This window comes from Orbicella faveolata, unplaced genomic scaffold (genome assembly GCF_042242905.1).
Source record: "Orbicella faveolata isolate gen_17 unplaced genomic scaffold, um_ofav_v1 contig_48, whole genome shotgun sequence".
In the NCBI taxonomy this organism is placed as follows: Eukaryota; Metazoa; Cnidaria; class Anthozoa; order Scleractinia; family Merulinidae; genus Orbicella; species Orbicella faveolata.
Genome location: NW_028301578.1, coordinates 11,766,384 through 11,790,543, shown reverse-complemented (window position 1 = coordinate 11,790,543; position 24,160 = coordinate 11,766,384). Strand labels below are relative to the sequence as shown.

The 24,160-nt window shown below is 40.0% G+C and overlaps 2 protein-coding genes across 2 annotated transcripts; both read left to right on the top strand.

Annotated features, from left to right (window-relative positions):
- Positions 1-1,015: 1,015 nt before the first annotated feature.
- LOC110042904 (serine/threonine-protein kinase DDB_G0283821-like) lies at positions 1,016-6,710 on the top strand. The gene is made up of 7 exons (XM_020748288.2): positions 1,016-1,819; positions 2,516-2,668; positions 2,981-3,110; positions 3,797-3,955; positions 4,473-4,546; positions 5,441-5,527; positions 5,902-6,710. Exons 1-7 carry the CDS (start codon positions 1,421-1,423, stop codon positions 6,136-6,138), a joined length of 1,239 nt encoding a protein of 412 aa, XP_020603947.1. The 5' UTR covers positions 1,016-1,420; the 3' UTR covers positions 6,139-6,710.
- Positions 6,711-10,014: 3,304 nt separating this feature from the next.
- Positions 10,015-24,160, top strand: LOC110042902 (uncharacterized). The gene is made up of 4 exons (XM_020748286.2): positions 10,015-10,200; positions 21,721-22,125; positions 22,946-23,152; positions 23,899-24,160. Exons 1-4 carry the CDS (start codon positions 10,060-10,062, stop codon positions 24,025-24,027), a joined length of 882 nt encoding a protein of 293 aa, XP_020603945.2. The 5' UTR covers positions 10,015-10,059; the 3' UTR covers positions 24,028-24,160.

Here is a 24,160-nt window from a genome sequence, read left to right as displayed (position 1 = left end):
AGAAAGAAAAGAGGTGGTGGATGATCAGGAAGAATGCAATGAAGGAGAGGAACAATGAACAGAAAGAAATTTATGTTTGAAAAAACTTGCTGAACACATTTCATGTGTTAAAAGTAAAACTGTGGTACTTAATATGATTGCCTTAATTGGTGTCGAAGTGTGAGTGGGGAAGGGGGAGAGTGGGACGGGGGTGTATGTATTTCAAGTTTAGCATGGTGTGCTACAGGGGTCATAATATTTCTGTTTTGTTTGGAGTGGGAAAGGGGGGTCAAAACGTTTTGTTGTTGTCTGTAATAAATCTTGCCAGCCCCTCCCCTCCCAGGCATAAGTAATGAATGGTCTCTAAGGACTCCAACTTAGACCGCTCGATCCGGAGACGAGCGCACTATCCATAAGGCCACCACGCTAGTACAAGGCTAGTACATACATTAAAAATACCGGTAGAGGATAAAAAGAAGATCAGAATTTGCCATATTAAAGTGTAATTTCATGTCTAGCCACTGAACGAGGTGCACTTAAATTAGTTCGTTTTAAATTTTTGACCAAGAGTTTCATGTTTTATGCTCTCGCACAGAGTGCATGCTTTGTGTGAAGTGTTCCCTACGTGTAAAAATGTTTTAAAAGGCTTTTTGTGATCCGGCAAAACAAAACATAATTTATGGACAATATATTACTGTCCTTTTTGCGTAACATTTCACCCTTGCAGTCTATCACCCCATGTCCATACCACATCACACATTCTCAAACTGGAGTTTTACGATGACTGCAGAAATTTTCGCGCGCTCATTGGCTAATTTTCATCGTCAATATGCCGACAGACACATGAATTTACAATTTATGCGATGCGTCAACGAGCGAGACCGCACAATTTGACAATCTGTTATCGTAAAAAACAAATTGACGTCAGTTTTTCATACATCTGTCCTGTTATTGACGATGAATTTGGTCATAACATTGTCAAAGTAGTCTGCGGATCCAGTCGGCTATCGCCTCGTGGATCCACAGCTACTTTGACAATGTTACGACCAAATTCATCGTCAATAACAGGACAGACGCATGAAAAACTGACGTCAATTTCTTAATTTGCTGCACGAGTAAGAGCGCCCCACAATTCCATTCGAGTCTTTATGATTATTATTATTTGTCATGATTCTCTCCATCGCCTGCATGCTTTAGAAATAGAAGTTAATAGATTGCTAGGCATAACCCTTACTCTTCCGGCTTGTTAAAAACACCAAAGCCCTCGGCTAAGATGACATCCCGGCATGGAAAGATGACCGAAAGTCACATAGGACGTAGCCGGAGCGAAAGTCGATAAGATTGAGTGATGTCCACACCGCCGGCTTCGACATAGCCTCGAACAGTTTCTCATATTCAACAAGCCGGTTTCAGTAGCTACGTTTAGTTTGTACCTTAACACATGGCAGAAAGTTACAAAATGGACATGTTACGAATTCAACTCGCTGGTTTGAAGCCGAATGGCTCAACAAATGAAGACGGAAGTTGCAACTTGGTGGAAAATGTGTCAGATTCGAATAGGCAAGAGTTGAACTCAGTTTCCGAGACAGAAGCTGTACGCGAATCAACCGAAGGCGACTTCGATTCGACAGAGGGCTTTAAACTACCAAGTCCGCCAACAGGCTCTCCTGTGGCCGCTGTAGCGAACGATTCCGGTCTATGCTCGGCTGTTTCGACTGATGTGGTCGATTCGATCTCTTCGCGTGCAAGTCTTGACAGCTATGTTTGGAGTTCGGCGAATTCAGACCTTCCTTCATGGACTTTGCCGGAAGATAAAGAAAGATTCATTTGGCCGTCTAAGGTATTAGTTTATTCCAAACATTGATATGTAACCAAATGCTATAATGTGCGCTAACGGAAGAGTTTAGGAACCCAATCCTGGATTTCTCAAATTTGGCAAACGGCTGAATGGATTGAAAATCTATGTGTTACTTCTATTAAAAGTTATGTAGATGAAAAATCGTTACTAAAAGAAATGGCGACTAACTTAACCTCCATCACTGTGGTTAAAACGGGTCTCACCAAGACCGTAAACTAATTTTGTTTACTTGTATTCATTGCCCTCCAATACAGCGCCAAATATGTTTTTTTTTTTTTGCGCGATCGTGTTTCAAGTCAATTTGCATTCGCACAAAAACTGATATATGTAAATTATGTCAGTGTTAGTATATCAATCACAGGGTCGCTCTTCACTGATTTTGAGTTCGGGGGCCCGGGTTGTTCAAAGCCCGATTAAGCTAACCCAGGATTAGCAAGAATTTTGATTTCAGATTTGTTACTTTTCGGTGAGGTTTTCTGTTTTACAATGTTTGTCCTTCAGTTTTGAGCTTGACTAAGCTCAAACCACAAAAAATGTGAGCAGTAAAAAACATTTTTATACCAGAAAAATTAATACTTTGGTTAACTTTTAATCCTGGGTTAGTGTTAACCGGCTTTCGAACAACCCGGTATTTTAATGCGGTAACTTGGGTGTTAGTTATCTTCTGCTTCTCTGCAGGGCAAATTCTTTGCTGTGACAGATTCATTTGAGGAGAATTCTCAATATCATCTTTCTGTAGAGATAGGAGGTGGTGCGTTTGGTAAATGCTTCCTTGCTGTAGAAATTCCAGCAGATGATACTGTTGAAGGAAGAGTATTTTGTGTGAAAAAGGTAAGATTGAACTATTATTTTATACTATTTTCAATTAAATTCACCAGATATTTAACTCATTAGCTACAGCACAACGCTAATGGTCGTTTGGGAGTGAGTAGCCTACCTCTATATTTATTCTCACACCGGTCCGAGGGCGCTCGCTCTCACACCCTCCTTTATCCAGTGAATGAGGAGTCATTATAATATCACAAGTTCGTTCACTGATATCTTATCTGAACATATCCTATAGACCTCATGTCGGCGCTATGAGGACAATCTTGTTTTTTTTTAACTTTTTTATTTATTTATTTCTCATTTACCTTACGTAAGTGTCAATACAGGAAAAACGAGCTACTGGCTTTGGAACTGGCAAAGAAGGAGAATATCCTTGAAATCGTTGAGTTCTATGGTGTGAAAATTAAAGGCAGAAATGCTTGCATTTTTATGGAGTTTATGGCAGGTAAGGACAAACGGATGTATAGTAGATTGTTCTTTTAAGCATTATCGTGATTAAGTTATCATGTGCCAGAATGAATGGGGAGCGAAGGTGGTTGGCCCATTCCTTTTAATTCTATCCTCCTCTTCTAGCTCGGGCTCTGTTCTTATTAAAAAAATAAATAAATAAACACGTATATGGGCTAACTCTTGTGGTGTTTCTTACTGAATTACTTGTTAGACTAGAGCGATATTCGAATGAATTTATATTTTCTCTTTTTATTGCTTTAAACTGAAACAAATCAAAGCCAGTCAAAATCTTCTGTAACTGTTTCTGATTCCGGCACACTGGCGTTCTTATGATCTTCAGAGAGAGGGAGAGCTGAGCTACAATCAATCAGCAAAATGGCTGAGACATTCTCCCCGAAATTGGCATTGTTTCTGGTTGGAAAAGTATGTGAAATAACTTTTTTTTTCTGACCATACCTTCTCCCTTTCAAAGTTGTTTCTGATGTAAATGATTCCTAAATTCAGGCAACATTGCATTGCTGCTGAAATGTCTAAACTGGGAACCAAACAATTCTGAATTCCCTTTTGCAAATGATTGATGCATGATCGATTGAGACTTCGGGCCCCAAGAGTTAGCACAATTTCCTATTGCTGGCTTCAGCTAGCTCATCTTGCGCGAACAAGATGTTGTTTTTCTTACAGGAGGAACTATAGCAGATCTTATTCAAGACAAGAAGAACTGCTGCAGTAAAGGAAATTGGCCAGTTCTTTCGGAGACGGACAGCCTTGGTTACTTGGAAGATGTCTTGAAGGCTGTCAAATTCTTACATAGTAAGGGGATCGTTCACAGGGACATCAAAGGTAATGCAGAAACAGAATTTTCTTGTTGTTTTACTTTAGTACATCGCGTTGGCAAACGCTTCGAGAAGGGCTTGCAAATTAGAAATGATGTATATACACTAGCTCGCAATGGTTTTGATTAGAATACTCAACAATTATTCCACGGGTGCGTTGGATATACATTAAACAATCGCCTCCATTTTGCGAGAAAATACTCTCAAATATTTGTCCGCGGACATTATCTGTTCAGAGAAGTGAACAGTTTTCCGAGAGCATAGGTCAAAGAAGACTGCGAGCTTCTCACAACCAACAAGCGCGAGTGGACGTATTTTTTTATTAACGCCCCCAAAATGTAGAAAACTGAACTAAATTACAAATAAAAACGCCCCGAAAAAATCACGCGTGCGGTTACCATATTTGTAAAGCATGGTATAATGGCTCGTGTACCATGATGGCTAAGACAATGAAAACTCTGGAATTGCATTATCCAATGATCCAGTTTTTGATAAATGACATTAGAATTGTTTTTTTTATGTAGGAGACAATGTACTTTTGGCGGAGGATCGCCTGCGTGCGAAACTGACAGACTTCGGATCAGCGGGGAGCTGCCAGGTAAGCTATACCAAGTAAAAAGACCATTTCCGAGTTACCTTGTGCCTGTGTCTCAACTAGAGTCTTCGTGCAAAACGTTTCATATGAAAATGTGTTTGATTTACGTGAAATGAACCTGCAGTTCCTGTAGGCGGAACACATCTTCATATTCGCTATTTCGACATCCCCCATAATGCACCTTGTTTGCCCCCAAAATTTTACATAACCTTTGTTTCCCATTTCTCCTGGGTATGACAGTCGTCCCAAGAGAAACTAAAGACAGTGCTTATGCAAAATGTTTGGGGGGAAACAAGGTGTGTTATGGGGGATGTGGAAATGGCGAAAGAACGGTTTCGCACGAAGACTCGTTTTGAAACAGAGGCAAAAGACCACTCGGAAATGGCCTATTAGTTTGAAGCTTTTTGTTTCCTTTATGCCTGGACGTCGAAGTGACTGCGAGTTAGTTACGCGTCAGGCTTCATTATGCTAGAGTCTTATAAGCTAATTGTTGATACAGCAGTTTGGCTAACGCAACAGAGCAGCAGTAACAACTACAGCAACAGTCAACAACAACAACAACAACAACAACAACAACAATTTCAACTTCTGGCAACTGATTCGTAGCTTCATACATGCGGTATAACAACTAGTTGCTTCTATATAAAAATAAAAACGCCCCCAGAAATCTCGCGTACGCTTACCATATTTGTAGAAATAACGGCTCAGATACCATGATGGCTAAGCCGGTGAAAACTGTTGAATTGCATTATCTAGTTTTTAATAAAATCTAAAAACAACTAGTTTATAGGGTACGTTGAAATTGTAAGAACACCAACAACGACAACAACACTGACAGCCAAAAGAATCACAGGTTGCCTTGATTTTCAGCCCATATATATTTTTTCTGGCCTATAGGACGCTAAACCCTCTGTTGATATCTGGAAAACTGCCTGTCTTCTTCTGGAGATGTTAAACGGGGAAAGACCTCCTCTGTTTATAAATGTAAGTATTGTCTAATGATTAATTATAGGACATCAAACTGAACCCGGAATCTGTTTACAGAGTTAATTTTAATAAGAGTTGAAAAACGCGAAAGAGTTTCCAATAGCTGGGAAAAATGTCGTCAAGGACTGGAATTAAAACATGTAATTATCGGTGCGACAAACCTTTGGTGCCACATTTCAATTAATTTTTAAGTTTAATTCTTGCTGGTTTCTATAGCTTAATTTCATGCTTCTTTGGTCGATTATAAAATTACTTATGAAGCTTTATGATAGAAGCTTGCTTTGAAACTTTTTTTTGTCTTTTAATAGCCGTGTTCTGTTAATGGCGTTAAATAGGCAAAAGATGAGTACCGTATTTGATTTCTTCTCTAGGAGGGAAGCCTTCAAAGACAGAACTCCTGCAATCCAGAAGATTACATTCCTCCCAAAGCTGTGCAAGAAATTAAAGAACTTTTACGGTTTTGTTTTGGGCTAAAACCAACTGATGGAAACTATCTTCCTAGTGCTGCAGAAGTTTTGAAATATTCAGCCGCTTTCCCAGTTAAAGAATTTCTCAAACGACCCAAACCCTTCGAGGAACAAGTGCCGGTTTCGGAAAATTTCAGTTAGAGCGCTCCAAGAGCTTCAGCCGACACTTACCGACCATGACGAGCTCTTTCGAAAGATATGTCCACCCTAGTGCTGCAAAAGTTTTGAAATATTCAGACGCTTTCCCAGTTAAAGAATTTCTCAAATGACCCAAACCCTTCGAGGAACAAGTGCCGGGTTCGGAAAATTTCAGTTAGAGTGCTCCAAGAGCTTCAGCCGACACTTATCGACCATGACGAGCTCTTCCGAAAGATATGTCCGTCCACTTATCGACAAAGGGATGAAGCAGGTTAGAGTGAACTGCACCGCTGACAAAAAGATTGGTCTCAGGATGCTCGAATTTCTTGTTCTAAGCAACAAGATTGCTAAGCAACAAGGGTCCATTAAATGGCGTCATAACGCGTCATGGAGACGTTCTAGCAGGTGGAGAACGCGTGTTCTAGTTATACGACGATTTGATAGAAAAAGACTGGTTGTTTGCTAAAAACCTCCCGGACAGGACTGAAGGAGGATTCAAATGAAACAGAATGTAATTTTGTACAGTTCTTACTTCTTAAAGTAATTGAAATAAATATATTTTTGTGCGATATTTACTTCATGGAGTGGAGCGGGTCGCTTTCATTAGTGAGTCATTACTCATACTGTACTTTCTGAACTCAATATTCTTGTGGCACTGGTCTTTATATCAACTTTTTCTATTGTCACTGTGGTGCCAATTTCATTATATATTACGAGAATGTTTTATTAATGCTCTGTGCATCGTTTCTCGTGACTTACATCAGTCGATCACTACCTTAATTTGCATCCACATTTTGGAGAAATTAGAAGCTGTTTCATACAAGAGTTTCTACTGTTCTCGCTCTGCACTGAGGAACACTCGCCTGCCGTTAGGTGAATCGAAAAATCAATTGGCACTACATAGTGCAGATCGTTTTATATCTTCTATAGAAACAACAAACAAGCAAGTAAAATAAACAAATCATCCAGAGCCGGAAAACAGTCAACGAACAGAAAAACGTTGGCAATTTCTAGAAGAAGGCAGTGGGCGACTCAAACACTTTTAGAGGTTATGTTGTGTTGTGCAATTTTCAGATAACGAAAACAAAACGTCAAAAGTTTTATGAAATGATACAATTTCGTGCTTTCAAAAGGAGTATACTTTCGAGATTGTTTAAGGTGACACTTCCAGATACGTCGACCAAATATTTAACAATTGCTGGCATCATATGCCAACTGGCATTATTAAGCTTTTTGAAAAAAATTGGTGGAAATTGACTTCTTTGACTAGAAGTGTAGTCTTCCCGACAAACCGTGATCTCTCAGAGGAAAATTACGATCGAAAAACTTGGAAAACTTAAATATTCACCACAAAAGAATTGCGCCACTTGTTAACGAAATTTGTACGCCTTGCCCATTTGAAACTGTGCGTATCGGCCTTGCATTGTGTCTTTTTGATTTACAACAAATGAAAAAATAGTTCTCATCCAAAACTGAGTCTCCGGGTCATTAGACCTAAGAATGTTCTTGTAATTTTGGCGTTCTCTGCTTCAACGGACGCGCCGAGTCCTCATGTAAACAATTCCCTATTTAAACTAAAAGGCACGAAGTGTTATCTAATATATTGTTTATAAATATACATTTATGCCTGGATTTATAAAAACGTTGTTAATGAAAATGTCACTGTTTTAACAGCAACTCTGTGCAACCGTTTTCTTTCTCGCTAAAAACGATCTCCAAAGTATGCGATCAGTAAAAATTCGAAGAAATGCCAATTTTTACCTCCACTCTCTTACCTGCCTTGCTTTACCCCGCCCCATTTTCCCATAATTTTATGGAGCAATTTTCAGGCGTTAAGGACTCTTAGACAAAGGTCTGTAGCTCACTTGCAAAAAAACGAACTCTTCATTAACAACGCTCTCGTCAATTCACACAGTCATCTAACAATTACATTACTGCCAACAAAGCATTACTTTCTTTTTAATTAACGGCCTTTTACCGCTTTCTTAGAGTTCTTTAGTATGCTGTGTGGCTTTTTCAAACAGAGTGACTGGATCGATGACAGTTATCATCCGACATTTCAATTTACATTAAGTGGAACTGTTTGCAACTTAAGTCTGACATTTGAATTGCCAGTGAAACTCTTTATACAGCTGATCCCACGAACAGTATATTTTAAGTCCTTGTTTCAGCCTTGATTATTCCAAGATTAAATTTAAAATTCTCCTAGTCTTATATTTCCAACCCATTGTGTTGTGTTATTGCACAAGACACCGTTACTCTCATACGTACAGTCGGCCTGCACACACCAGCGTATAAGCAGAAGTAACATATGCGGATGTAGTAAGGTGCTGTCAAAGGAGCTCAACCATGGCATTTTAAGTTATTTTGGCCGCGTATAAGATTACCTTAAAATTGAAGGAAACCTGAAATAGGTAGATAATAATTTTAAATTATATGAAGTGTCCCCAATTAGTAGAGACGTGATTCCTCTCGGCTAAAAATTTCGACGCGTTAATAAAGTTTATGCAATGTATGTCACAAAGATAGATAAACACCAATGAAATAAAAATAATCCATAATGGAACAAGGATGGTTAAGGATGGTCAAGATTAACATGAATTACGAACGAGGGACTTGAAAAATGTAGGCTAAACTTTTCAAGATGCGGAAACCACCCCATTTGTTAAGACATTTTGACAACAATAGGCGCTAAGTATGTCCATGTAACCTGTAGTGCGTTTTTCTAACCGGGAGAAAATGGGTGGCGACAAACCATTAGAGTAATTTTGACACGAGATGTGCTTAAAGGAAGAGGGGAGGGTAGTGAAGGTGGTGGTGGTAGTTGGGGGGGGGGGGGGGTCACAGGTCAGAGGACGGGGAGGGGACTAGCTGTGGTGGACTAACATTCCATCAAGGGAGATTTAGCAATATTTGTAACTGTGTTAGGCTGCGAAACTGCAGGTAAGCGTCAAGTTAGATCTGATAAGTCATCTGCCTATTGCGCTCCCATCACATTTCTCTAAAGATCGAACACGCGATTACCTTACTCATTTTATGTAAGTTGAGAATTTGGCGATACATCAATACAATATCCTTAATTGGTGTATTTTTGTTATTCTCGCCACCTTTCTATTTGATATTTGCTGAAAACACAAGGAGAACTCGTTAAATTTTCATCATCCTTGGGAATCAAAACACGGATAAAAAGTAGACACAAAAAGACACATTGTATTAGCTGTTACATTCACGTTATAATGTTGATGTAACTTGTGAAAGATACACAAAGTTGAAAAGCATCGTGACATGAGTTTGGAGTGTAAAATATGGGTCATTAAATTTGTGACGTAATATTTGATGTTTTTTCTATTCATATTTCAGAATGGATGAAAAGTATACAGCAAGACCCATTTAGCTGTTAGATTTACTGTAATGTTGACGCCACTTGTAAATTAAAAATAAAGCCAAGAATGAAAGCTAACAAAGTTTTGCTTCATCATTTCCTTTAGTCTCGATTTACCAGCCGCTGTTCAGGAGGGTAGACTGCGCTCTTTTCCCGGAACTCAAGTCGGTTAGTCTTTTTTCGGAGAGGGAAGATAGCGGGGAAAATCGAACCGGCCACTTGATCTCCTGAAAAAGGTGAATTTCTCGCGACATGCGTTTGAAGTGTAGCATATCCGTCATTAAATTAATAAAGTCCATATTTGATCTTTTCAATTAATCTTTCACTTTTTAATCAAACAACTGGTTTGCGTAACTTGTTGACAGTGAAATGAGTCTACAGTGAAAAGAGACATCACTTCAAGAGCATGACGTTTTCATTTTGTAGCGACATCATCCAAAGTAAACAAGTACAGTAAACATTTCATGATGTTTCGTGCCGGTATAAATCTGCTATCACCACGTTTCATCGTGTACTTTGTCAGTTGTTGTAAATCATTCAAGATGAGGGCTCTAGTTGCGGTTTTGCTCTTTACTTTCTTGGGAACGGTGTCTTCAGAGCCCTTCATCGAGGCACAAGATCCCTCATTGGAAGACAACGCACCCAACACAAACGTAAAACGGCATCACAACAGCTGGTGTTCGGTGAGAATATCAAAAATATCTTGACTGGTATGGGATGAAATAAGTCTCTCTCTGGGTATCTAACTACTGGCATTGCACAACTTAAGCCAAAAAATCTACCTATCTTGTTGGTATTCATTGGTATTACACGATGGTAAAAATACAACTAAAATACATTCTTAGTATAGACTTTTGAATGGGCTAGGATATATAAGTCAAACTGGTAACTTGTAACTTGTAGAAACCTCTGATTTTACCGAGATTCAGCAATCCTGCTTGTAAATCAAAGCCATTTTCGCTAAGAGATATCATAGTTCTCTCCGCAGTTGTGCCTAAGCTCTCTCATCAGTGCATTCAAATATCTGAGGAAAGGTGTTTTATTTTCCTGTAACAAGCAAGTGACGGTTAAACGGTGTAACTTTACCGACGTGAGCCACGCGCGAAAAAGTGCGTGCATACGTTTACGCGCGATCTCTTGTGGTGAACACGACATCTCTCACAGTGAACGCGCTATCTCTTACTATACGGTGGTCGCGACATCTTTTTCGTTTATCCTCGCTTATTTCGTTGTTCAGAAACCGCTATCGTCAGTTATAAGATTCTGCTCTCCAGTATAGATAGGTGCCAGTCATCCCTGGAGTTTAGCATCACGAAACCAACTTCTGAGAACAAGCTACTTCTCCTCGTGTTAAATCTTGATTGAAAAATCATTTTGTCCAAGCCCCTCGACATTTACAACTCATTTTTAGCTCTTTTGAGGTCCTTTTATGAGACAATCTGCGCTAAGAACTCGTAGCTGCCGGATACAATTCAATTCAGTTCAAATTCCCATTCAAATGAGAACTAAATCATGAATCGATAAGCTTGGATTTTCATAAGGAAATTCAGAAAAACAGCGGCGCTGATCGAATGCTAAATTTGCTAAGTTGCGTTCGGTTCACAAACGTTGCACTCTGACAATAAAGCATGTATTCCATTAATTAAGATCTACATTGTCAAACTGTAATTACATTGGCCTTTTAAATGTAAGGAACTCCTTGACACAAGCTTTGTAATAAACTTAAGATAGGATTTCATTTGATACAATTTTCTTTTTTAACTTCAGCTGCGCCATTTTAAGGCTTGCAATCTACTTTAGAGGCAGGCCAAGCAATTTTTCTTCTCTCAAGAAAAAAAAAAAAACAGTTATTACATCAAGATTTCTGTGTTGTTGGAACACCTCCAGAAATATCTATGTTTGACTAGGCTTTCTCCTTGTTGGCTTCGCTTGAATCACCGTAGTCAGTCTAACATGACCTTTTAAGCTGTTATAATTTACAAGCTTTATCTGTTCCCGTGACCTGGTAGCAAAATCGCGAAAACGTAAACAAAAGCAAAAAATAACCGAAGTCAATCATTTGCTGTTTCAAAATTATGGCAAGATAATATCAGATTTTACAACGCGATCTGATAACTACATATGCGGCATGAAACTGTGTTTGTCATAGTTTCCTTGATACAAAACTGATCTGCGCATGATTAGATTTTGCCAAAGAAGATCCTCGTCGGGGACTTGCAATAAATTTAACAGATTTCTTTGGTATGAAAGTTATTCTTTATATAGAGGCGTTTTGGTTTAAGATAAGAAATAAGCAGAAATGCTGCATGTAAATAGTCTTATTATTCACGGGGAATAAAGCGGTATTCTACGCTTTACGACAAAAACTAGTTAAGGCCACAAATTAAAGAAAAAAAAACGCAGTTCACTGTAAACTTAAAACTGCATTCTCGTTTCACGGAAATAGCCACGTTAAATCGTATCGTTTCAGCAAATCACGTAAAGAATGTGAAAAAGTCATTTTTCATAAGAATATGGCAATTCTCGACGTACGATAATAGCCTCTACCACTCTCGAGGTGCAATTTCGGTTATCGAGAAAAAAGCACGAGAAATACCTAAAAAAAATATTAAAACTGTCAAGGATTGACGTTTTTTTTTTTTTTACTGATATTGACTCTTGGAGGCTCACACGGGAAAGCGTGGCATATAACAAACTGTTTATGGCATTGATTACAAAAGGACATCTCTACTGCTATTGGCTGTCATTGAAACCATAAAGACAGTATTTGCTTTACCAGCTGCAGGAGAAAGGAAAACTAACGTTAGTGGACTAAATGTCAACATCATTTGCCCGAAATCTTTTGCAACTATTACTGTGTACCATTGAATGGTACACATTAAAAATACAAGGTGTCTTAGTACCTCTGCGTCCGGCTCTAAATAAACCGATCCAAATTATATTTGTTGAAAACGAGATAGAAAATTGAAGGATGAAACTAAAACAAATACAAACATTTAGGACATCCGAGAAGTGGTTCAAAACCAAGTTTACATTAATGGCTTTTTAAACAGATCCATGCGGGCTCAAAAGTAAACAACACGAAATTCTCCTTTCATCTTTTTTTAATATGTTGCTTTCAATTTTCTTTTCTTTTCTCGACTTACATATAATTATCAAATATACATACATTTCATGTGTAATACATCAAATATTAAATGGTACTCGAGATACATAGTCATTCAACTGAATTATCGAAGTATTCGTAGTGATAATTTTCAAAGAAAGACATTAATGAAAAAAAATTAAACAAAAAACAAACAAACAAAATAAAAACAAAGCAAACCAAAAACCCAAAACAAACAAAAAAAACAAAATAAAACAAAAACAAGAAAGGTTAAGATTAGGAAAGACTGAAACGGAAAAAAACTTATGACTGAAGCAAAAAAAAAGTAAAGTCTGCATGCGAGCCAAGTGGCCCATGACTGACTGAGGCAATGTCCATGAAAAAATTATGACTGAGGCAATGTCCGTAAAAAAATTATGACTGAGGCAATTTCCATGAACACATTATGACTGAGGCGATGCCCATGAAAAAATTATGACTGAGGCAATTTCTATGAAAACATTATGACTGAGGCGATGCCCATGACAAAATTATGACTGAGGCAATGTCCATGAAAACATTATGACTGAGGCAATGTCTATGAGAAAATTATGACTGAGGCAATGTCCATGAAAACATTATGACTGAGGCAATGTCCGTGAAAAAATTATGACTGAGGCAATTTCCATGAACACATTATGACTGAGGCGATGCCCATGAAAAAATTATGACTGAGGCAATTTCTATGAAAACATTATGACTGAGGCGATGCCCATGACAAAATTATGATTGAGGCAATGTCCATGAAAACATTATGACTGAGGCAATGTCTATGAGAAAATTATGACTGAGGCAATGTCCATGAAAACATTATGACTGAGGCGATGTCCATGACAAAATTATGACTGAGGCAATGTCCGTGAAAAAATTATGACTGAGGCAATTTCCATGAACACATTATGACTGAGGCGATGCCCATGAAAAAATTATGACTGAGGCAAGTTCTATGAAAACATTATGACTGAGGCGATGCCCATGACAAAATTATGATTGAGGCAATGTCCATGAAAACATTATGACTGAGGCAATGTCTATGAGAAAATTATGACTGAGGCAATGTCCATGAAAACATTATGACTGAGGCGATGTCCATGACAAAATTATGACTGAGGCAATGTCCGTGAAAAAATTATGACTGAGGCAATGTCCATGAAAACATTATGACTGAGGCAATGTTCATGAAAAAATTATGACTGAGGCAATGTCCGTGAAAAAATTATGACTGAGGCAATTTCCATGAAAAAATTATGACTGAGACAATGTCCACGAAAAAATTATGACTGAGGCAATGTCCATGAAAAAATTATGATCGAGGCAATGTCCATGAGAAAATTATGACTGAGGCAATGTCCGTGAAAAAATTATGACTGAGGCAATGTCCATGAAAACATTATGACTGAGGCAATGTCCGTAAAAAAAATTATGACTGAGGCAATTTCCATGAACACATTATGACTGAGGCGATGCCCATGAAAAAATTATGACTGAGGCAATTTCTATGAAAACATTATGACTGAGGCGATGCCCATGACAAAATTATGATTGAGGCAATGTCCATGAAAACATTATGACTGAGGCAATGTCTATGAGAAAATTATGACTGAGGCAATGTCCATGAAAACATTATGACTGAGGCGATGTCCATGACAAAATTATGACTGAGGCAATGTCCGTGAAAAAATTATGACTGAGGCAATTTCCATGAACACATTATGACTGAGGCGATGCCCATGAAAAAATTATGACTGAGGCAATTTCTATGAAAACATTATGACTGAGGCGATGCCCATGACAAAATTATGATTGAGGCAATGTCCATGAAAACATTATGACTGAGGCAATGTCTATGAGAAAATTATGACTGAGGCAATGTCCATGAAAACATTATGACTGAGGCGATGTCCATGACAAAATTATGACTGAGGCAATGTCCGTGAAAAAATTATGACTGAGGCAATGTCCATGAAAACATTATGACTGAGGCAATGTTCATGAAAAAATTATGACTGAGGCAATGTCCGTGAAAAAATTATGACTGAGGCAATTTCCATGAAAAAATTATGACTGAGACAATGTCCACGAAAAAATTATGACTGAGGCAATGTCCATGAAAAAATTATGATCGAGGCAATGTCCATGAGAAAATTATGACTGAGGCAATGTCCGTGAAAAAATTATGACTGAGGCAATGTCCATGAAAAAATTATAACTGAGGCAATGTCCGTGAAAAAATTATGACTGAGGCAATGTCCATGAAAAAATTATAACTGAGGCAATTTCCATGAAAAAATTATGACTGAGGCAATTTCCATGAAAACATTATGACTGAGGCAATGTCCGTGAAAAAATTATGACTGAGGCAATGTCCGTGAAAAAATTATGACTGAGGCAATGTCTGTGACAAAATTATGACTGAGGCAATTTCCATGAAAAAAATGATGACTGAAGAAATGTCCATGGGAAAAAAATGAGACTGAGGTAATGTGAATGAAATAAATATGACTAAGGCAACATCCGTAGAAAAATGATGACTATGGCAATGTCAATGATGAAAACATTATGACTAAGGCGATGACCGAGGCTAGATCCTCAGTTTGCCTGTTATTAGCTATGGCCCTGAAGGATTAAGAAAAGCAAACTTCAACGGGTGAGAAATTCTCGCCCATAGCAACTTTCTTTTTTCTCGTAAGTTCTCGCGCGTTTACAGATGCGCCACACTCGCGTTTTAGGCGCAGAGATCCCAACCAATGCTTACCTAACTTTTTAAAGATGCTACTTTTAGCCCTCCCCCAAATCTACATACCTGTATTCCACTCGTCGAAAACTATGCATTTGCACAGTGTTCGGGTGGAGATTCGCGCCCATATCAACTTCCTTTTCTCTCGTAAGCTCTCGCGCGTTTAGAGATGCGCCACACTCGCGTTTGTTTTAGGTGCGGGGATCCCAATCAATGCTTACCTAACATTTTAAAGATGCTATTTTTAGCCCTCCCCCAAATCTACACACGTGTATTTCACTTGTGGAAAACTACCGATTTGGACAGCGCTTGGGTAAGAGATTCTCGCCCATATACTCTTTGTTTTCTCTCGTAAGCTCTCGCGCGTTTAGAGATGCGCCACACTCGTGTCTTCGGTATCGGGATCTCAAACTCTGCCTACTGGACTTTTTAAAGATGCTAGATTTGGCCCTTCCTCAAATCTACAGACGTGTATTTCACTTGTGGAAGTCTATCGATTTGGACAGTGCTTGGGTGAGCGATTCTCGCCTATATTAACTTTCTTTTCGCTAGTAAGTTCTCGCGCGTTTAGAGATGCGCCACACTCGCGGTTTTGGTGTCAGGATCTTAAACTATCTTTACTGGACTTTCTTGAAGATGCTAGATTTGGCCCTTTCTCAAATCTGCGCTCGTGTATTTCACTTGTGGAAATCTGTCGCTTTGGACAATGCCTGGGTTAAAGATTCTCGCCCTTTTATATCTTTTTTTCACTCGCGTGTTTTCGCGCGTTTAGCGATGCGGCAAACTCGCGGTTAGGTGTGGGGCTCCCAAACCGTGCTTACGGGCTCTTTAAAAATGCTAGTTTTGGCCCTCCCCCAAATCTACACAAAGGTATTTCACTTGTGGAGGTCTATCGATTTGGACAGCGCTTGGGTTAGAGATTCTCGCCCCTATCAACTTTCTTTTCTCTCGTAAGTTTTCCCGCGTTTAGAGATGCGCAAAATCGCGTTTTAGGTTCCAGGAACCTAACCAATGCTTACCTAACTTTTTGAAGATGCTACTTTTCACCCTCTACCAAATCTACACACGTGTATTTGACTTGTGGAAGTCTATCGATTTGGACAGTGCTTGGGTTAGAGACTCTCGCCCTTATCAACTTTCTTTTCCTTCGTAAGCTTCCGCGCGTTTAGATATGCGCCACACTCGCGTTTTAGGTGTGGGGATCTCAAACAATGCTTACCTAACTTTTTAAAGATGCTACTTTTAGCCCTCCCCCAAATCTACACTCGTGTATTTGACTTGTTCAAGTCTATCGATTTGCAGAGTGCTTAGGTTGGATATTCTCGCCCATATCAACTTTCTTTACTCTTGTAAGTTCTCGCGCGTTTAGAGATGCGCCACACTCGCGTTTTAGGTGCGGGGATCCCAACCAATACTTACCTATCTTTTTAAAGATGCTACTTTTAGCCCTCCCCCAAATCTACATACATATATTTAACTTGTGGAAGTCTATCGATTTGGACAGTGCTTGGGTGAGAAAATCTCGCCCCTATCAACTTTCTTTTCTCTCGCAAGTTCTCGCGCGCTTAGAGATGCGCCACGGTCGCGTTTTAGGTGTGGGGATCCCAACCAATGCTTAGCTAACTTTTTAAAGATGCTACATAAAGCCCTCCCGCGAATCTACACACATGTATTTGACTTGCAGAAGTCTATCGATTTTGGACTGTGCTTGGGTGGGAGATTCTCGCCCCTATCAACTTTCTTTTCACTCGTAAGTTCTCTCGCGTTTAGAGATACGCCACACTCGCGTTTTAGGTGCGAGGATCCCAACCAATGCTTACCTAACTTTTTAAAGATGCTACTTTTAGCCCTCCCCCAAATCTACACACGTGTATTTGACTTGTGGAAGTCTATCGATTTGGACAGTGCTTGGGTTAGAGGCTGTCGCCCCTATCAACTTTCTTTTCCCTCGTAAGCTCTCGCGCGTTTAGAGATGCACCACACTCGCGGGTTTGGTATGGTGATTTCAAACTATGCTTAGTGGACTTTTTAGCCCTCCCCCAAAATCTACACACGTGTATCATAAAGGCTTTTGTTCTTGGGCTATCGTAGTTTAACGAGGAATAAAACACAAATAGCGGTGATAAACATATTAAACTTACGCATTTTAATAACTTGACGTTATTAAAATGTATTTCACTTGTGGAAGTCTATCGATTTGGACAGTGCTTGGGTGAGAGATTCTCGCCCCTATCACGTTTCTTTTCTCTTGTAAGCTCTCGCGCGTTTAGAGATGCACCACACTCGCGTTTTAGGTACGGAGATCCCAACCAATGCTTACCTAACTTTTTAAAGATGCTACTTTTAGCCCTCACCCAAATCTACAGACGTGTATTTCACTTGTGGAAGGATATCGATTTGGACAGTGCTTGGATGGGAGATTCTCGCCTTTATCAACTTTGTTTTCTCTCGTAACTTATCGCGCGTTTAGATATGCACCACACTCGCGTTTTAGGTGCGAGGATCCAAACCAATGCTTACGTAACTTTTTAAGGATGCTACTTTTAGCCCTCCCCCTAATGTACACACGTGTATTTCACTTGTGGAAGTCTATCGATTTGGACAGTGCTTGGGTGAGAGATTCTCGCCCTTATCAACTTTGTTTTGTCTCGTAAGTTCTTGCGCGTTTAGAGATGCGCCACATTCGCATTTTAGGTACGGAGATCCCAATCAATGCTTACTTAACTTTTTAAATCTGGTACTTTTAGCCCTTCCCCAAATCTAAACACGTGTATTTTACTTGTTTAAGTCTAGCGATTTGGACAGTGCTTGGTTGGGAGAATCTCGCCACTATATCAACTTTCTTTTCTATAGTAAGCTCTTGCGCGTTTAGAGATGCGCCAAAGTCGAGTTTTAGGTGCAGGGATTCCAACCAATGCTTACCCAACTTTCTAAAGATGCTACTTTTAGCCCTCCCCCAAATCTACGCACGTGTATTTAACTTGTGGAAGTCTATAGATTTGGAAATTTCTTGGGTGAGAGATTCTCGCCCCTATCAACTTTCTTTTCTTTGGTAAGTTCTTGCGCGTTTAGAGATGCGCCGCACTTGCGCTTGAGGTGCGGAGATCCCAACCAATGGTTACCTAACTTTTTAAAGATACTACTTTTATTCCTCCTTTAAATCTACACACGTGTATTTGACTTGTGGAAGGATATCGATTTGGACAGTGACTTGGGTGAGAGATTCTAACCCCTATCAAATTTCTTTTCTCTCGTAAGCTCTCGCGCGTTTAGAGATACGCCACACTCGCACTTTAGGTGTAGAGATCCCAACCAATACTTACCTAACTTTTTAAAGATGCTACTTTTAGCCCTCCCCCAAATGTACACTCGTGTATTTCACTTGTGGAAGTCGGTCGATATGGACAGTGCTTGGGTGAGAGATTCTCGCCCATATCAACTTTCTTTTCTCTCGTAAGTTTTCGCGCGTTTAGACATCCGCCATAGTCACGGTTTAGGTGCGCGGATCCCAACCAATGCTTACCTGACTTTTTAAAGATTCTACTTTTAGGCTTCCCCCAAAACTCTACACATGTGTATTTGACTTGTGGAAGTCTATCGAATCTGACAGTGCTTGGATGAGAGAATCTCGCCCCTATAAACTTTCTTTTCTTTCGTTAGCTCTCGTGTGTTTAGAGATGCGCCACAGTCGAGGTTTAGGTGCGAAGATCCCAACTAATGGTTACCTAACTCTTTAAAATTGCTACTTTTAGCCCTCCTCCAAATCTACACACGAGTATTTGACTTGTGCAAGTCTATCGATTTGGACAGTGCTTGGGTTAGAGATTCTCGCCCCTATCAACTTTCTTTTCTCTCGTAAGCTCTCGCACGTTTAGAGATGCGCCACACGCGCGTTTTAGGTGCGAGGATCCCAACCAATGCTTATCTAACTTTTTAAAGATGCTACTTTTAGCCCTCCCCCAAATCTACACACGTGTATTTGACTTGTGGAAGTTTATCGATATGGAGAGTGCTTGGGTTAGATATTCTCGCCCCTATTAACTTTGTATCCTCGCGTAAGTTCTCGAACGTTAAGAGATGCGCCACACTCGCGTTTTAGGTACGGAGATCCCAACCAATGCCTACCTAACGTTTGAAAGACGCTACTTTTAGCTCTCCCCCAATTCTACACACGTGTATTTTACTTGTGGATGTCTATCGATTTCGACTGTGCTTAGGTTGGAGATTCTCGCCCACATCAACTTTCTTTTCTCTCGTAGGTTCTTGCGCGTTTAGAGATGCACCACACTCGCGTTTTAGGTGCGCGGATCCAAACCAATGCTTACCTAACTTTTTAAAGATGCTACTTTTAGCCCTCCCTCAAACTCTACACACGTGTTTTTGACATGTGGAAGTCTATCGAATGTGACACTGCTTGGATGAGAGATTCTCGCCCGTATCAACTTTCTTTTCTTTCGTTAGTTCTCGTACGTTTACAGATGCGCCGCAGTCGAGTTTTAGGTGCGAGGATCCCAACCAATGCTTACCTAACTTTTTAAAGATGCTACTTTTAGCCCTCCCCCAAATCCACACACGTGTATTTTAGTTGTGGATGTGTATCGATTTGCCCAGTGCTTAGATTAGAGATTCTCGGCCACATCAACTTTCTTTTCTCTCGTAAGTCCTTGCGCGTTTAGATGTGCGCCACACTCGCGTTTTAGGTGCTAATTTTCGCCCTCTTTCAAATCTACACACGTGTATTTGACTGGTGGAAGTGTATCGATTTGGACAGTGCTTGGGTGAGAGATTCTCCCCCCCCCCCCTGTGAACTTTCTTTTCTCTCGTAAGTTCTCGCGCGTTTAGAGAAGCGCCACATGCGCGTTTTAGTTGCCGGGATCCCAACCAATGCTTACCTAACTTTTTAAAGATACTACTTTTAACCTTCCTTCAAATCTACAGACTATTATTTTACTTGTGGAAGGATATCGATTTGGACAGTGCTTGGGTGAGAGATTCTCCCCCCTATGAAGTTTCTTTTCTCTCGTAAGTTCTCGCACGTTTAGAGAAGCGCCACATTCGCGTTTTAGTTGCAGGTATCCGAACCAATGCTTACCTAACTTTTTAAAGATACTGCTTTTCACCCTCCTCCAAGTCTACAGACGTTTATTTCACTTGTGGAAGTCTATCGATTTGGACAGTGCTTGGGTGAGAGATTCTCGCCCCTATCAACTTTCTCTTCTCTCGTAAGTTCTCGTGCGTTAACAGGTGCGCCACAGTGGAGTTTTAGGTGCGGAAATTCCAACCAATGCTTACCTAACTTTTTAAATATGCTACTTTTTTTAAATATGCTACTTTTAGCCTAAGATTTCGGTTTCAACAAATGTTGAAACCGAAATCTTAGTGTTTTTGTTTAGTCATGGTAGAACAAAATAGAGAGATTATCTTTTTTTACCGGACTTAACAATAAAATTTCAATTTGGCAAACCAGCGGCGTATTTGTTGAAAATAACGCGGGAAAATTAAAGCGAAATAAGTGCGTACAAGCGAATTTGAAAACAAAAAATCTTATACTCTTTACGCAGTACGACAAAGTGCTCCGAGGAAAAGCGAAATATGTGAAAGTAAATTAAGACATATTTCATTGCATTTAAACTGTGGTAAATGGACTTTTTCGGCGATACGGCGGCATTTTGAATTCTCAGGGTGCAAATTAGTATGCATTTGCCCCTAAGCATCTCATAAAAGCCATTTGAAACAATAGGCCCTCTGCACGATTCGGTCACATGGTACGGAATTAATTATGCTGGGACGCAAGTTCAAAACAAAGGAAAGTCGGGCTGGACTGGTGCGAGTTCTTTTGCTTTGGAAGTCTCACTGCGCAACTTGCGTCCCAGCGTAATTAATTCCGCACCGTGTGACCGGATCGTGCGAAGGGCCCATTGAATTCAAAATGGCCGTCTTAGGGCCGAAAAAGTCCATTATAGGCCATTGAAGCACTATAATACTGAGTTAAAGGGTCACAGTCAGCTTTGGGACCGCGCTGACCGTGGACACTAGTTTTCTCACTTTGAAAAAAAGTTCATCTCAACCTGAAATCAAAGATACGCGTGGAGTACATCTAGAAATCCGCTTCAGTCTTCGCGGGGTTTTGCTTGATTTTCAATCGTTTACTGAAAAGCCTGTTTTTGAGTGTGCTTTTACTCATCCTATGATACATGTATTATTTTATCATATTTGGTTAAAAACAGTATGGATCGCGTTTCTGTGATATGCAAATTAGCTATGAAATGGTATCTAATGCGCATTTGCGCCGAATAATGCTTTTCTCGTTTTAACCCACAGAGACGTTGCTATTATGGCAGGTATTGCCAAAGCGGATATTACTGCGATGCTTATCGGTGCTGCCGCTCTAACAACCAACGTCCCTGCAGTCACCACGCACACTGTCCTCAAGGATGGTATTGTGATTATAGCGCGCGCCTGTGCAAGGTTGGCGAACGCCGCTGTACCAATCATTACCAGTGCTATAATCAGATATGCGTGGGTGGCAAGTGCCGGAATAGGGAATGTTATTATCACCAACACTGCAAAACAGGATATTACTGTGAGTCGCCGGGGATATGCAAAGTACTCTGTACATCAGACAGCGCTTGCAAGGATTCCCAGTGCTGTGCAAAGTACTATTCAGGACAGACGTACGGAATTTGCAGGGATCTCAAGAAACCAGAAGAGTGGTGTTTGTTGAAGGTATTGTGCAATTATAAGACATTAAAGGACGTAACTGTAGGCCATACCATAGCCTGCGAGCAGCTCAACTTTGAGTCACACGTGCCAGCGAAGAGCGAACCGGCAAGAGGAAACGATCCGGCGGGGAGGAGTCTGGTGCGGAAGATTCGCCTCTCAGTAGTTTCGAGTTATTTGTGCGCATGCTCCAACAACAAAAATGTAATTAACTCATCATGGAGAGAAATGTCAATTCTCTGAGTTCAGGAGAAATGTTTGGAGGGTTCAGCCTCAATATCCCACGACGTAAAATATCCCAATATCCCAAGACGTAGAATTTCGGACACTTTTTATCTCATTTCGGACAAATTTCGGACACAAACTTCGGACACTTTGTTGAAACATAGCTTAAGTACAGTAACACCTACAAAACACGAATGAGAATGAAACAACATATTTGAAAATGATAGTTTTACTGCACCCTTAAGGTTTCAGAAATACACCGACGAGAAAATATCACAAAATAATGTCAAGCCGTTACGTATCTCAGCTAGTGTCTCAACTAGAGTTCGCTTCATAAAGGAAACTAAGAGCTTTGGAGTTACTTAAAAGCTTTAAACTAGTTATAATAGACTAAATATTTCGGACGCTTAAGATTTTGGATTTTTAATAATTTCTGACGGTTTTCTTTTCGGATGTATTTTTTAGCCGAAATAAAAACTGTCCAATTTTTTTGCAAGGAATGTAGCTTTTTTTGTGGGATCGGGGTGAAATAGGGATGTCAATGGGTAATTACGGTTACTATACTTGAATATTTATTTTATGTGTATTGGTGCTTCTACAGCCCAGCGGTTATCAATGTGGCTGTACTGAAGGCTACGAGTGCAAAAAATACAATTACTACTGGGGAAAGTGTAAAAAGAAGCCAACACCAAAGCCGACGTTGACGCCTGCTTGCTCGAGTGACAACAGCTGCCAGAAAACACAGTGCTGCTCTGGTGGCCAATGCAAGCCACGGAAGAAAGCCAAGGAGTTCTGTCCTTTCAAGGGGGTATTACTTTTTCCTGTGTTTGAAAATCGCGTACAATAGGGAATCTCTGTTTACAATATTTGCCTCATTTGCATAAGCGTTTAGGTTTCCGATCAAGCTAAAAAAATATTAGTTTCTGTTTAACTGAATGGGTTAAAGGAGTTCAGTCACGGTTTGCACATATTGAAAAGTTTAGCCTCAATTTTTCAAATTCGTCGTTTGTAATCCGCGTTAATCTTCTCCACCCTTAGCCATCCTTGTTCCTTTATGGTTTATCATTATCTCTTTGGTGTTTTTCTATCTTATTAAACTGTTATTTTCAGGTTTCCTACCATTTAAAGGTAATTTTGTATGTGACCAAAATAACTCAAAATACCGTGACTGATTCCCTTTAAGTCTGCATACGAGACGATTGGCCCATTAAGCTTGGAGCTTGTCCCGGTTTCTGTGGCATGAAGCGATTATGACTGTTTCTACTCCACCCTGGATGGGATGCTAGTCCATCGCAGGGTTACTCTCAGCATTAAATTCACCGCTACCCATTTATACACCTGGGTGGAGAGAGGTACTGTGAGAGTAGAGGGTCTTGCCCAAGAACACAACACAATGTCCCCAGCCAGCGCTCGAAACCGGACCGCTCGATCCGGAGACAAGTGTATTAACCACGAGGCTATCGCGCCTTCCCTGATTGATAGACAATGTTTAGTTCTTTTTGCCCAACTATAGCTCCCGATTTTGCTAAGTTACTTCTTGGATTTGATTTTTAGGCTGACATATACCACTGTGGTTGTATTGAGGGATATACCTGCAAGCAGTACGAAAACAACGAATACTGGGGAACATGCGAACAGATCGTTCCACCAACCGAGGAGCCTGGGTCTGGCTTCGTGGAATAGTGTCGTGATCAAAACGAGTCTACGGCGAGCTGAGCCAGCGACAAGGGAATTCACACAGTCCGCCGCATTGCTGTGATAGTGATTTACTTTGAATAAACAGGGGAAAATAATAAAACACATTTAACAAACGCTA

What these genes read in the sequence shown, in the direction of transcription:
- LOC110042902 (XM_020748286.2), top strand. Translation starts at nt 10,060, where the DNA reads ATGAGGGCTCTAGTTGCGGTTTTGCTCTTTACTTTCTTGGGAACGGTG. An exon ending in AAGAGTGGTGTTTGTTGAAG is followed by an intron (nt 22,126 to 22,945) that starts GTATTGTGCAAT and finishes GTGCTTCTACAG; the next exon opens with CCCAGCGGTTATCAATGTGG. An exon ending in AGTTCTGTCCTTTCAAGGGG is followed by an intron (nt 23,153 to 23,898) that starts GTATTACTTTTT and finishes TTTGATTTTTAG; the next exon opens with GCTGACATATACCACTGTGG.
- LOC110042904 (XM_020748288.2), top strand. Translation starts at nt 1,421, where the DNA reads ATGGCAGAAAGTTACAAAATGGACATGTTACGAATTCAACTCGCTGGT. An exon ending in CGTTCACAGGGACATCAAAG is followed by an intron (nt 3,956 to 4,472) that starts GTAATGCAGAAA and finishes TTTTTTATGTAG; the next exon opens with GAGACAATGTACTTTTGGCG. An exon ending in GATCAGCGGGGAGCTGCCAG is followed by an intron (nt 4,547 to 5,440) that starts GTAAGCTATACC and finishes TCTGGCCTATAG; the next exon opens with GACGCTAAACCCTCTGTTGA.